Below are 15,835 nucleotides of genomic sequence, written 5' to 3'. Positions count from 1 at the left end.
TTTTCCCATTAGGCTGACAATCATCTAATTACAGTAAATCAAATACTCATGAAAGTGTGGCACCCATGAATGAAACAGATCATACACAGTTCTGTTATTCTTTGTAATTTTAATTCCCATAATTTAATTAGTTAAAATGCAGACAACTCTCACAAAAAATGCAAAAGAAATAAAACAATAATACAGTACATATGCAGTTAAGGGTAGTATTGTTAGGTCTACAGCCTTGTCTTAAGAGGGTACCAGACAGTTTACAGCATGGCACTAACAGCATGGCAGTACAGAGACAACACATAGCAGGCGTCAGCAGGCCAGCAAAGGAGTAGGCTACATTCTGTCTAGTTTTAAATGCAGATGAGAACATAGAAAATAAACGCAATCAGTACATCCACTAAGGGAGAATGTTGATATGCTGCCAAGAAGAAAACTGGAACCTTCACCTTTTTCCCTACACCATTAACTAGATGGTTTCCTTGCACAAAAAATCCACTGATGTGATACTGTATACTGATAGGTTGAATTCATATCAGGTTTGTTCATAACCACAATGATTTACTGATTTTCAGAAGGGTTTTGCAAGTTTTCTATGAAGCTCCACGAAGCATAGCCATTGGCACTTTTGTCCTAAGTGAGGGATCTGTTTTTAGTTAAATGCTACCCTCCTGTGGCCGCGCATGCTACTGCATACTCTGAGAGACATTGGCCGTATGAAGTTTCACTATATACACATAAATATGCCAGCAATAGAAAGAGCAACTGCCGAAAAGCAGGTAATGTCACCGGCTGGTTTGTAAGAGTGACAGGTCTGGTGAAAAACCTCGCTGTGTTCCCATCTGTCTAAACAATGGTAACGCCACTGCTGTGGAGGTTCTATCTGGCAACTTACTATTGCAATGCAGGGAAACAAAATTACAAAGTATTTTTTTATCCTTTACTTTCCAAAAATAATCATGAACATCGCTGAATTTGAACAATTAGCAACCACTCTCTCGCTCTCTCAAACAAAGGAGAGAATTCCCTGGGCAAAAGAATCAATGGATATATGGAATCTCTCAAAGTATCCCTCAGTGTTTTTAGTCTGTTAAAACCCTTACCTGAATTATTCTGTTATATATTGCATTAATCAAGAAACCATTAGATCAGGACATATTTTAGATCCATTTCTCAACATCACATAAATGTCTAACAGGACTTGTTCGAGCCCAGTTCACTCTCCATGACAAAAGTCAGCACTCAAGGTAAAACTCAGATATGTAGAAAAATATAGTTTGAATGAAATTTATATATCTATTGATTTAATTTTTTTAAATCACACCCATCATGTACAGTTTTATTATTCCTTTTTTTTCTAAGTGCAGCGGTGTACGAGTAACACATGATCATATTTCACACCGCTACAAACTAAAACATGAAAGGACATGAGACACCTTGCACTATTCCTGGTTATTTCTTACTTCATTTGTAGTTAATAGTTTGTCTTTCATTGACATTTTTAGGCAACTGTAATGAGTTATTTCTACAATATGACAATGTAAACACCACAGTACTGAAGTTACTGTATCTGACAAACAGTAAAGCACAATATTACAAGGCAAATGGCCATTGAAGCATAGATTTGTTCATGATGAAAGATAAAAACAAAAAGTATAATACACACACAAGGAAAAAAAAAAAGTTAACACTTTGCATTGGTTCAAAGCCACACGTTGTACAAATCTGGTGACTATCCAGAGGCAGAGTATTAAGGTGTCTTTCAAACCACCGTCCTAATGTCAACATCAGCCACACCTGGCTAAGCAAACAACTGAAACAGAACTGAACGACCAGTAACCATCGACAATGACCTATTGATATGTTGACCTCATCTGACCACACATGCTGTGTCCGCATGGCCGCGTTCTGACCAAAGGTTCTAAAACATGCTCTCACAGTCAAAAATCAACCAAACTCTTCCTTTCTCGATCCATTTGTAGCGCTGCAACAGCAGATTCAACACAATGTCTGCACACGGTCCTGTCTGACGAATGATATTGCTGAGGTGTCTCAGTGTGTTATCAGCTGCATGTATTCAGGACTTTGCATGGAGAAACAGTGGGATTACATCAAGTGACACTGTAGTGTTAATGTAATTCACCACATTTGTGCACTGGAGGCCATATTTATCCACAGAGTGTCTAACACTGCCTTATTAAAAGAGTACGTGCGAATGCTGGTGTAGTGATGGTGGTTGTGTATGTGAGTGTGTGCGTGTGTTTGTGCAATGGGACAGCACTGTGTGCTGTTAAGTAGGTTTTGGCTGTAGCTGCACGTATAGGCATTATCTTGGCATTATTTTTATTAATGGGGTCTACTGGCATTTTAATATACTTCTGGATATTGTTTTGTTTACAATGTTGTATTTAATATTTACCAGAACCGTTAAAAGCATTCTTGTAAATCAGCACAGATAAACAGATTTCTCAAATAACCTTAAAAAGGGATGAATGGGAGACTAAAAAAAGCTTCCAATTGCAATTGAAGTCTTTGGTAAAACATTTCTACGAAGAGCTAAGTGAATTATTGAGACACCTCTACTGTATAAGTCATGGTTCTTGACACCCCAGAAGAAAGTCAATTTTAATAGCTCTTATATTAGAAAAAACACATTGGCAGGTCTTGTTTTGGACAATTTACAGTGTCTTACGTCCAAAATCATTTTAGACTTCTTGTAAAGTACGATATTTAGCATTCATGTTCAGCTGATCACAGATATGTGCAGTATTAAGATTTCCCCCCAGTTCCAGTGAGTAGGAAATGCCTTGCTAAGAGGGAGTTGGGGGGGGGTACATTTGGTTTAAATATGAGCTTTAGCCAGAGAATTATCATAAAAAAAATTATTTTTGATTTGTTTGAAACATTATAGTCTTGTGATATTTTCATTATCATTTCTTTGTATTGATCTCCAGTAGTTTATGACTCTGTCAAAGCTTCGTATCTGTCAATACTCCGGCCCAGCACTGAAGCTTCTATAATATTAAGAGACATCGAGACAGGAAGAGCAAATAAAAATGTATCCAAAGTCCATCATGGAAAATATGTACAGTAGAAATGTTAGCATACATAATTAAGTGTGATATCCTTCTTATTACTTCTATTTTAAAAAAGCTTACGGAAATGTCTGAATAAATATAAAAGGGGTTTTATTTACCCCATAATGATGATTAAAATCTGATTCTTAGTGTTTTACTCCACTCTCCACTTTTATTTTGACTCACTCACTAGCTTTGCTTTTGGATGGCAGAGAGCTGGTTGAGGTTGAGGTATGCAAACTTGTATGACACAGTATTTACACTTAGCTGATTTTAGGGACCTTAAATCATAGCTCAATCAGATACAGCAGTTATTGCAGTGTATTATTTGCATGGCCTGGACAGTTTTTTTACAGTTTACTTAAAAATTGAACAGTTTTTGCATTTCAGTGTATACGGTATATGATATACATCCAGTATGGTGCAGACCAAATAAAGCCTGAAACAGGCCCATAGGTCATTTAATGTAGCAGATTGATTACGCTCTGCCATATGTTGCTTTATGAGCCCTCTTTTCTTGTGTAATGATATTGTGAGTGGTCATTTAAGAATACATGCACTTCTTGTGTGCGTGCCTGTTCATATGTGCGCATCTGACCGTTTGACCATGTAGACACAGCCTTGACCGTGAGCAAACTCTGCCTGCATGCCCACAGGTTTAGAGACATTTTTTTTTTGATAATGAAATGCACTGCTTCATGAGACATACTGTTTCTGCTAACATTACAACAGCTAAAACTGAAAAAAAAGAAAAAGAAAATAAATACTTGTAGATAAAACAAAGAACATTACGTCAGAAAATTCTGGATGCTCCCCAGGCAGCTTTTAAACACTCCCCCCCCCCCGGCCATCTCCTCATCTCCATCAACTCTATTTCAATCTCTCTACTCATCTTACCATCTTTCGGTCTACTGATTTTTTTTTCTTGCCTTTGCCCCCATCGCCTCATTATACATTCTCTCTATCCCTTGTGCTCCCTCTCATACGAAAGGCAGGATGCCGTAGACGAACAGGGCCATGACAGCAGCACTGAACAGGCCTGCTACAGGGACCGTGACAAACCAGGCCAGGAAGATGTTGCGAAACAGACGCCAGTCCACGGCCTTCCGGGAGCGGAGCCAGCCCACGGCCACCACCGAGCCCACCTGGACGCGCACACAGACACACACACACATAGAACAATCAGCAGAAGCACTGAACACACCTCACAATATCAACATATTAAGCTGCAGGACAGAGAAAACTAGATTAGTAAAAGCATACAAAAGGGTCTAATTGCATTTTGTCATAGTAGCTGTTGCAAAGTTAAATAAGCTTTACAGAACGCTGGCTATAATCTCATTCAACCTAATGAGAACCTGTAGCGTATATTTAGGGATATTCAATTTAGAGTGTTATTCATTTCAAATAATATTTATTTTGCATGTGTGTTGAAGGTCACACCTTTATGACAGGGGTAACTCCATTATTTGGGTACCATTTGTGCCCCAGTGATATTACATTTACATACACACCTCCTAGTATCTACACTCTTTGTCCATTTTCTCAGATCTTAGCATACAGGTGCACTTTGCAGTTCTACAGTTACAGAATGTGGTCCATCTATTTCTGTGCATTCTTCGATAACCCCCTTTTACTCTGTTATTCAATGGTCAGGACCCCCACAGGAACACCACAGAACAGGTATTGTTATAAAATTGAGTGTAGGTACAAGAAGGCGTACTTAATGAAATGGCTGGTTGGAACATGCATGTAAAGACATTTTAAACACAGATTAATTATCATTGTTTCAGATAAATAACTGAAAATATTAATAAAACCTATCAACAGCACTTAGAAAACAGTAATTTTTAGCCTGTTCCAGCACACTATACTACACCTTACCTTGAAATACAATCATTAGAACATGAGTCATCCATTACAGGTTATGAAAAATGTACATTTCAGTTAGTGTAACTTAACATTCACTCAACACTGTTACCACTGTTACCACTGTAACACATTCAACCACATAAAACATCTGAAATATTGCACGTGACATATTCAGTATTTGACATGTTCAACGAATTTGCATCTTCCTAATTTCCTTTCAGAATACGGGAAGAAGTAAAGTACATTTCCTTGTTTCTCTTTTTTATTTTTAGTGAAACTGTGATATTGACTCACCAGATCACTTTGAACATTACCTAAATTCTAAGTTAAAAGTAAGTTATTAAATTGGAAAATAAAGTAAATAATTAGAATGACCTTATATTAGTTAACCACATCTTGTGTATTTGCTAATTCTATGCAAAAAAACTCAATCCTGTAAGTACTTTAGAGCACTCTCAGCAAAGAAACCTTGTAAAAATCTTTAAAGTTCCTGAGGTGGCGTAACACATATTTCTGAATGGTTAACTGCATAATTTCCTAGAGTTAATGTTGAAAAATAATTTAAAAAGATGGCACCCCATGTCAGATCATTTTTTTGTCACATAATAAAGCTGATGGCAAATTCATTGGCTTTTCCGACCACCTTAGTTTTAATTAGCTACAACACCACAGTCCAGTTTGGTAGCAAAGCATTTTTAAATGGAAACTCAACATGATGTAGAAAATCAAAACTCCAGCTGAAATTCATTAGGCTGACTGGGATTTTTGCCACTGTAAAGCTTGTCCAACCTCACAACAGTTGAAAGACCTTATTTGTCCTTGAAAGACCTTATATGTGGGCAAAGCGTGGACAGTGACTACGTCAGCAAGGTTTAACTTTATTTAATGAAAACAGTAAAATATCTTTATAGTATGTGACATAATAATAACAATAATAATAATAATAATATGTATTATTATATTTCTTAATATGTATAATGTGTATTGTACTACAATGTGTAATAATACATATAATAAAAGAGACCCCTTTGTGCCATTATTGTGTTAATTACAGACCTTTTTACACACCTATTCTTTTCCTATTTCCACAGCAAGGGTTAATTTTCTTAGTCATATTACATTATCTGTGTAGGCCATTGTTTCTTAACCTGTTTCTCCCTGCAGTTCTACAGGAATATATCACTGCCGCCCTCAAAGAGGGAAGCGTAACAGAGGCAGCGTGAGGAGTAACATCTCCATACATGCTGTTGGTGTCAGGTGCCCGGTAGACAGCTGGGCCGCTAGCTAAGGGAATGATTTGGCTGTTCTTATACGGTCAGTGTAACTCAAGCCTCCAGCCGGGGGGGCTAAATCTGGAGTAAGAGTCAAACAACAGTGAGTCAACAACAGCCAGGAGACTTCATCTATAAAAGGACTACAGGATAAATGGAGTTTGAGGCTTAGAAAAACTTTTATACTTTGGCCAATTCAGCATCCAATGCTGGCTTCACGCCAAGCAGGCATGAATAGTTAAATTAAGCCAAACTGAAGCGGTATGTGGAGCTCAGGAGATGTCCATTATGGTTGGCACCACTACCTGGTGGAGATGAAGCCCTTACGAATGCCACGACTTACAAGCCAGTAAGCAGCCTTTGTATACTGAAAGCATCTGCCACTGTCAAAATGAGATGAAAATGTAACCTTCAGGCTCCTCACAAGTGTGTACGTTTACTTTTGGTCAGCTGTTGATGACGACTGGAAAAAAACATGGACCTATTCATCACCACACTTCACATTTTGCAGGCTTCAAATATACATGACACTATTCATGTAAGCCAAATAAGCAAAGTCATGCTATAACACTTCTAATTTCAACACACAGCCATACGTTCTCTGTTTACACCTGAGAATGCTAAATGGGCCCTCTCAGTAGAGGAAATGGTACGATTAAAACCCATCCAGCCTTCTGCAGATGTACAAAGAGAGTCCTGGGGGGAAAGGGTCCATTTGGAACTAGACGTACAAGTCTAATTGTCCCTCTTCGTTCCCCTAAAGCTCTCTACTTCCTCTAATAGCCTATTCCTAAGTGAGGACTCAAATATGATGAAGCCCCCAAAAAGCCATTATATGGTACTCAAAGAGGAAGAGAAGAATTTAGATGTTAGTATTTTTCATTAATAGAACAGAAAGCAAATGAAAACATACTTTCTGTGTGGAGATATGAATTTGGTGAGGGTGAGTGGGCATGATGTTATTACCTGAAGTCTCCTTACCTCTGTGTTTTCCTTGACCTAATACTTAATCTGACATGTGAGTAGTAAACACTTGCAATGAATGATTATAACAAAGCGTTTCCCAGTAGTACAGTAAAGTACAGCTCTGAAATGTCAATGTCAATTAAAATGGGGTTAATGTGTAATTACTTATGTAGTAATTATGAGATTGCAGTTTTCTTCTAAACAGATCCAGTGGTAACTGGAATTCTATGGGCTTTTAGACTATAAGCAGCTGAAACTCAGGGATGTATTGCACATGAAATCAAAAGCTACAATCTTGATTTCACATGGTTGCAGGAGTGAGAGGTGATCAGCTTTTCTGTGATTATGCTAATAAAGCTATTGGGTGGGGCTTAACTCTACCAAAGTTTCCTTACAACAGCTTCGGTACCTTGCAGTGGGTGGAGCTTATGGGAACGCCCACATTTGAGGCAACAAGCACTGTTAGAGCACTCATTACTTCAATGCAAAATCCACTGTGAAGAGACAAAGATAAAGAAGGACACGGAAACACAGACAACAGAGAGATATGTAAGAGACAGTATGGAGCAGACACCGGGTGACCCAAGCATACAGACACCACAAATACAAAGCACCATGCCATGGGAACAGAGAGAGAGAGGAAGAGTGGTGGGGGCACCGCACAGGACGACACTTTCAAAGAGACTGCCGCAAGCTCTTTGACTCCGTATGCACCGACTCTTTGTTTTAGAGGGGAGGAGGGAGCTCTTGTCCTCCTTTCCAGAGGGTGTGAGAGGGCTGCTTTACCCAAGCTGAGAGGCTGCTTTCAATTATGTGGAACGTGACTTTGTCCCATTGACATTTGTGTGCAGTTCAGCTGGGTGATAGTTATCGGAAACAATTTCCAGACGGGTGGTGTCAGAAGTAGGACGGCAGGGATTGCATTAAGATCGGACAACCTGATTTTTGCCGAGCGCCTAAGGCTCATAAAAAGCAGTGCCATGTCTGATGAGAATGTTACTAGAATTTCTTGAACAAAACTCAATTAAAAAAAATACTAATTTAAATTGAACTTTTTCACTAATGTTCCTTCACAGTGGTTATTCGGCTGAATGACGATGCATATTTTATATTCTTATACTGGTGTGTCTTACTGTAAGAAACAGAGCCTGATGGATTTATGCCACATACTGATGGCATTTCTAAGGGTTTCCTCTTTATCTTTTTCCAATAAAGTATTTTACAATTTTTGAAAGGATATGTACGATTTGTTATGGTTCTGTTAAGTTGATTTTATTATTTGGGGCCTTTTTAAAAGCTATGATTTCTTGATTATTTTTAATCTAAACAACCCTAAGATTACATTATTAGTAGTGTAATTGATAGCCGGGAATAAGCAGCACCTCAGAATTCCTCGGAAAGCAGGAAGCTCACACTCTCTTCTCTCTAGGTACACAGTAACCTGTGGAAGCGGCCAGCCGTCACCTGAGTCAGTTTTTACCTTGCAGTGTGTGGTACTGATTGGGAGTCCGATATTGGACGCCAGCACAACAGTGAGCGCCGAAGCCAGCTCAATAGTGAATCCACTGCGGGGAGGGCAACAAGAGATCATTTTATAAAGTCATACCTTTATTAAGACCAGCACTGGCAACGCATGCAATCCAGAGGGAGAGGTTCATGCACCCAGCATGCAAACCTGGAGCAGAGCATTTAGGGCATGCAAAACTGAGCGTCAAAGACATTGTGCTTATGACGAGATGGGCAGCAAGTGCAGAGTTGTGTTTTTCTACATTTGATGGACATATTAGATGTGTCTGTGAGGAGAGTGTCAAAGTCTGGGTATTTGAAAACAACTGTCAGAATAACGGCATAAATTATTTATATGAATAAGTATCTTTTACTGCCTTATTTGAGTAAACTCTCACACTGCTTTTTTTTACTCTTCACCTTGATCTCTCTTTCTCTCTCTCTCTCTTGGTCTCTCTCTTTCTCTCTCTCTCTTTCTCTATCTCACTCATGAAGGGTTTAAGGGAACATTAATAAAAAAATCCAAGAATGCATATCAGTGCTTGATATTTGTTGGTTTATGTCTTAAAGAATGTTTTGGTTTAGAAACAATTTTATTTATTACATTTATTTTTTTTATTGCATTCTTTTACATTTCTTGATATTTTCTAGGAAAACTAACAGTATTTAAGGTATTATAACTTACAGTAGGGTCCAAAAGTCTGAGACCACTAGTAAAACTCTTTCTATATTGCATTCCTTTCTAATTAAATATGAAGTTTCATTACATATTATATTATGAAATTAATTTTATGAATTTCAGAATTTCTTAATATCCTGTAAGTCCCTCTTTTGCTTAAATTTCAGTGGGCACTCCAGCTGGCATGGACAACTGGGACAAATTTGCATAATTAGTGACCTAGGAATAATGCAGAATATTTCTTCTTTGTTTCACTTGCCACAACTTTTGTTTCACATTTTTGAAAATTCTAAAACGTTCTGTGTGTGTATGAAGAAAAAGACAATGTGGTCTCAGACATTTGGACCCCACTGTTTGTAAGAGAAATTTGGGCTCAAATACCAATAACAGAAAATACAGGTGTTCACCCACGTCAAATCCATTGCTCAGATCACTGGAAGGTTCAAATAATAATATTAGCCAAGTTGCCACTGTTGGAAACAAAAACAAATATTTATGGCTAAATAATTACAGCAGCATTGACTATGATGAATCTTGGAACTTTGCGTGTCTGAATAAACCATGATCATATTTGCCCTGGACAAATATTCAAAATGTCAAACAGGGCTTAGGACGTGGCCCGAAAATCAGTGCTGGGTTTTATTGGCCTTTGGCACAAAAATGTCAGCTTCTAAGTCTAAGTTGTACTTAATGTGCTGGGATTTAGCAACCCACTGAAATGAACAGATTCTCTGCTGCCTCATGTTATATGCAGACTAGATCTACACAGCATTGATAAACTCCCTGCTACAATCACGAGATACCCAATTAGCTGGTATGTTGAGAGAGAGAGACCCCGTCATACCTCCCTAACAACAAAAAACTTCCATTCTTAAGGTGTGAGTGTGTTGAGCAGTGGTGTTGTAATAATATCCAGCACAGTTGGAGTGTTGATCTCCTTGTCTTGATACTGAGATCAGTGAAGACTCCCAAGAAACTGTGGAAAGTCTTAGAAAACCCTGCTGTGACAGAACAGCTCAGATACTTTCTCATATGGCTCAACAGGCTGCTTTATTTGTTCACTACGCGAAAAGAAGGTTTTTTTAGTATATATTAACTGGGTTTTTGGTAACAGCATAAATGGTAGGCCACGTTCCTGTTATCATAACCAGTGCTTGCGTTTGCATAGTATGTTCTGTTTTGAACTGTTTGTCTTGTCACTATAAGAGCACAAGGTCATAAAGGTTCTATGTGCAAGTGTCATGCTAAATTTAGCAGACGTGGTTGGTTTGGTGAGGGGGGAACAAATAGTGATAAGTCTCTTTGCATAAGAGCTGTCCTTGCTCCAACATCCTATTAAGTTGAGTTCATGCCACAGTTGCTTGCTGCCATGTAACTCATTTTGTGGCCAACACAAAGAGGGACTGTGAGCAAGAACCCAAATGTAAGCTTTACAGTTCTAATCTGCTGAGATTTTAATGGGAGATAAACAGCACTGACCCAGTTGGCGAGGCGAGTGCTCCATTTCTGTAACATACAACTCCAGAAAGACGCTGGGATTTGGAGCGGGACAGAGGCATAATTGTAACTTAGCATTATGACTGGAGGTTCATCCAGGAATGGTGTTTTTTTTTAAGGGAATAAAAGTGCAGTATATATAAAAGAAAGCTATAATTTCAATCTTCACCGAGAAAACGAAAGTATAATGCCATATTTAAAAAAAAGAGGGAGTGAGTGAATAAATGAATGAATGAATAAATAAATAAATAAATAAATAAATAAATAAGATACATGCAGGTTCATAAATCAAATACTGGCATGTTGAGAAATATAGAGCACTAAAAATCTAGTAAATATATCATATGCATGCATCAAGAGGCCCTGGTAGATTCCTCATGCACAGTAGGCATGCGGCCCTTTCAGGAGCCTGATCTCACCTGGAGGGGGTGATGGGGGTGAGGTCTTTGCCCATGGTTTGGATGACGCGGCGGCCCCACACCCACAGACCAGCACAGATGCCCACGCCACCATAGAACAGCAGCCACACGGGAGTGGTCGAGTCCTGCATCACTCCCACCCTGCTCATAGATCATCCAGAGAGCCACCAAGGGACCGATGGCATTACTGCACAGAGAGAAAAGCTAAGATTTAGAACAGCTCAATACCACTAAACTATTTACATTTGCCACATTTGTTTACATTTACATACTGCCAACAGAGTTGTGTACACTAAACATTAAGTGCATATCAAACCGATTACAGAGTAATCATTCTGCATGCTTAATTATATTTAATCATGTTTTATTATCTATGAGCCAAATAGATTTTTGTCCCATCAATGAATATTTATCTGCCAATTACTGCTTGCTTTATAGAAGATCAAAATGGTCAGATAAGCACCACTAAAATACAAAATATAAAACTAAGGGGCCCATATCTTACGTTCTTCTCCCTGAAGTCCACTCATAACACTTGTGTGGGTTTATGAACCAAAAACAGTCATAATTTATGTTTACATGAACATTGTTAAATCTCTCTTTATCCCTTAGAGTTAAACAGGCTGTTTTTGTTACTGGGAACTTTAAGAGCGCTATATGTGAATTGGCTGCTCTGTACTCTTTATAACTTCAGCATAAATTGGCAAGGCTAAACTGAAATAGTTAAAAGCTTAGTTTCTATACGTGAGCTGTATGATCTGGGGAGTGGAAGGTACATTTTGAAACTTTAACAATGTTTACATACTACATCAAACTCTTTTATTCCAAAAAAGTAAGGAAAAACCTGATTTTACATGATACAGGCCCTTTATTAAATCAACTCTGCATAACCTACTGAATTACTTGAAATCACTGCAATTACCGCTGCTATTAAAAGTGCCAAATAAATTGTTTAATAAAAATACATTATTTTTAAATACAATTTAAAAATTGATTAAACACATATTTTTATTTAATAGATTAAAATGTTGTTTGATTAATTCCACATAAAGATGAAATAAAACACTTAATTTCAGCAAATAATAAAAGAATATTAGAGTACATTTGATCACATAGGGTAGTGCGGGGCACAAACTAACACAGGGTAAAATGTCACATTTTTTATGTGGTTAAACAGGTTCAAGTAGAACATGCCCATGTCCTCATATTCCCAAACTCATCTGTGAATTGTGACAGCAATTTCTTGGCATTCACCCTGAAGACTGTTTGTATACCATAATTTTTCCCATCATAAGTGTTTGTCAATTGCTGAGTTGTCACAGAATTTACACCTATTTTGTTTCAACTGTCTTCTTGATGTCAGTAATATACCACCATTTTGAGCTAGCCAGGCTGAAGTACAGCCTCCACATGGTGGGGTTAGTTTTAACATAGTGTTACAACTAAGCTTCCTAAACAATGAGTCCATATCCGCCCAAATAAATTCAGAACAGTCACCAAATGTTTTTTTCTGCACAAATTAATTAAAGATTTACTACAGATGTCATGTATTTAAAATATAATTCTACTATTTTGTGTTGATATTTGCTGTTCCACTTTATGGTCCAAATTAGTTTTGCCACTTTGGACACAGCCTCTTTTCGCTGATACATATTTTGATTTATTTTTATGTATTTAGGTCAGAAAGCTCATTTGGTTAAAACATCATAGAACTGTACTGAATTTATTCTTAGTACTTAGCAGACTATTTACCAGACTCTTTAGCTACTGTTACAACTGGCCCCTTCATCTGTTACAGATAACCCTGCCTACTGGTTTGCACTGGTTTGAACTGTAGGAACAAAATTTCCATTTAGTTTGTAGCAAAGATGTGTAGGTTGTTTGTTTAAAAATATTATAAATTTTGCTCAAAAACATTTATGTTGTTCATTTTAAAAATATTTAGCAAAAACCAAAATGCATTAGGTTGTGCACCACTCTCCTCTACACAGAAATATGACTGGAATCAATTAACGTGACCTATACCAAGAATTCAGAGGATTTAAGATTTAGAACTTTGTTCAACTGTGAAAAGCAGTTTTGTAGGCAAAACACACAAGCAGCAGATTAACTTACACCCGTGGCTATGTCTGACTTGGTTCTTAACATTCTGAATAAATGCCAGATCAATTATAGAGTCATGAGCCAGATCTTGTGGCGCAAAATCGCATGGAGGGATTGTTCTGAGCACACAAAAATGGTATGGAATGTGCTGTTCATTGATTAACTTTTGAAGACACCAGGGCAAAGCATTCAAAATGGTTCATGCTTTTTAAAGGTCTCCATTTAAGTTCAGACTGATACAGTGTATTTATTCACTAGACCAGGATGGAGAAGAAGCCCAGCCATTTTCTTGTAAAAACAAAAACAGTGTGACAGTAGAGACAGCTGGCTAGCTAGCGATTTTCAGTGTTGTTGAGAGTAATTAAAGGGAAGAGTTTGAAGAAAAGTATATCTAAATATGAAGAGATCACATGTCCTCTGCAATCCAGACTAAACAATTATGTCCAAAATATTCAACATTTCCTTAAGTTTAAATTAAGGAAATATAATGTAATAACCCATGAACTGTCTGGCAAATTACATTCAGTGTTCAAACCTTAAAAAGGTTAATTTATCAAAAATCATCGCATTTGAATTGCAATACTGGTCAGAAAAATCACAACCAAATCGTTCAGTCCTATCTGCAGTGTGGAATTGGATTGCAATGTTCATGGTTCAGTTCTCTCAAATTAGATGCAATTTTATCTTAAATCAGACACTTTTAGTTTTCTTCAGTATTGTTCAGACTTAAAATTGAGTATTCGGAAATGTACACAATAATCGTCAATCATTATCGTTACTGAATCATTATTGAGGTACTAGGACATATGATGAGAAATGGAAACTACTGGCAGAGTAAAGTGAAGCTCAAGGCAGCAAAAAACATGCAGACTGGTCTACCTGACATCGTTGCCACCATGCGCAAAAGAACCGAAGCAGGCAGTGAGGATCTGAAGGAAATGGAAGAGCAGGAAGACCTGGGGCTTGTCCGTCTCCTCCTTATCCTCATCAGCGCAGTCCTCCAGTGCCCCTCCAGCAGGGGGCGTTGGCTCATGTTTCTCAGCACCCAACTTCACGTCCACTCCACCCTCCTCAGCCTCAATCTCAGCCTCGGCCACTGCATTGCAGTAGCTTGAGTAGCTGTCGTAGCGCAGGCGCTTCTTAGAGTAGAAGACGCTGTCGCCCACCAGTTTCTCGCTGTCCTCCGGTGGTGGGGCACTGGACTCAGAGCGCATGAGAGGCTGCACAGGCATACCACAAATGGCTGCTGTGTAGCACGTATAACTGTTGTTGCGTCGCAGGACCCGGTAGTTGTTGTCAGGCCGTGAGTTGGCGCGCTCGTCTTCCAGGCGGCCTACGTGGATCTTGTGCAGCAGATCTTTGTAGAGGCCTGAGTCCTTATGCACAGTGTGGTAGACCTGACCGTCGCTGCGAACATGTCCATCAAAGCTGAAGCTTCCATTGGACACAGGCGACTTCAGGCAGCCGTTGGTCATAGAGTGAGTGCGGCCTGATGGGATACAATGAGGTGTAAATACCATAAAAGTATAGAGCTGTATTTTTTTCCAAACATGTAAATGTTTGGAGTATTATTATTTTTTTATTATTTTATTTATTTATTTATTTAACAGTGAGAGGCTATAAGAATATTAGTATGGCTTTCACATTTATTTTTCTTTCTGCTGTATTTTCTTTGCAGTAATGTGAACATGCCCCTAGTGTGAGAATTAAGTTTCAAATATAAATAACTATTGCATAAAATAAAATGAAAGATACCCAACAATAGGGGGTTACAGTAACAGTGAAGAAAGACAGATGTTATGGGAATTTATAGGAAATGGACCCCAACCGTCACTAAACTCACCATACACCCTGCCATTAGGAAGGACGGTGCCTCCGTTGGCCAGACTGTTCAACTCCCCAGTGGATTCCCCAGTTAAGGGGCAGTTCAGCGTCATCATTGCCCTTTGCTCCTGGAAGCTCTTTAAACACTGGAGCCTCCTCTTCCTCCTCTGGGATCTTATCTAGACTCTCGTCAGAGATGCGCGAGAGAACATGCTCTTTCTTCAGCCGACCTGGACATGGATGAAAAGAAAATGATGAACAAAGACCACAGCATTCCTCAGTTCTAACCAGGGGTGTGATTTGCTGAGCAAAGACAAGGCTGTAAGCAGGCTTCGGGGAGGAGTGGATAGAGTGTTCAGGACTTTTTTTTTGGTGTGTCAGGATGGTGAAAACGCAAGGATTCATGTACACTGCACTATATACATCAAACAAGCATAATCCCATTAAACAAGGATAATCCTTAGAAAAGAAGCCATGACGTCTATTCATTTACACGCCTACATCTCAAATAAAGTGCCCACGTTCTCAAGCAGTTGAACAAAAATGTAATTGGAGCACTTTGTTCATTTGTTAACAGTATTTCATATACACTGTATGTCCAAAGTTATGAAGTCACCCCTTCTAATTAGT

General features: G+C 38.4%; 1 protein-coding gene across 1 annotated transcript in view; it reads right to left on the bottom strand.

Moving 5' to 3' along the window:
• Nucleotides 1-92: 92 nt before the first annotated feature.
• Nucleotides 93-15,835, bottom strand: part of slc20a2 (solute carrier family 20 member 2) — a 37,980-nt gene continuing 22,237 nt past the window's right edge. Inside the window, 7 exon segments of the mRNA XM_036578370.1 lie at nt 93-4,213; nt 8,658-8,742; nt 11,279-11,415; nt 11,417-11,465; nt 14,261-14,870; nt 15,225-15,289; nt 15,291-15,435. Of these exon segments, the coding sequence (XP_036434263.1) occupies nt 4,049-4,213; nt 8,658-8,742; nt 11,279-11,415; nt 11,417-11,465; nt 14,261-14,870; nt 15,225-15,289; nt 15,291-15,435 (1,256 nt within the window). The 3' untranslated portion in view covers nt 93-4,048.

Source organism: Colossoma macropomum, unplaced genomic scaffold (assembly GCF_904425465.1).
Source record: "Colossoma macropomum unplaced genomic scaffold, Colossoma_macropomum, whole genome shotgun sequence".
NCBI classification, from domain to species: domain Eukaryota; kingdom Metazoa; phylum Chordata; class Actinopteri; order Characiformes; family Serrasalmidae; genus Colossoma; species Colossoma macropomum.
The sequence above is the reverse complement of the archived record's forward strand: the minus strand, read 5'-3'. Positions and strand labels throughout refer to the sequence as shown.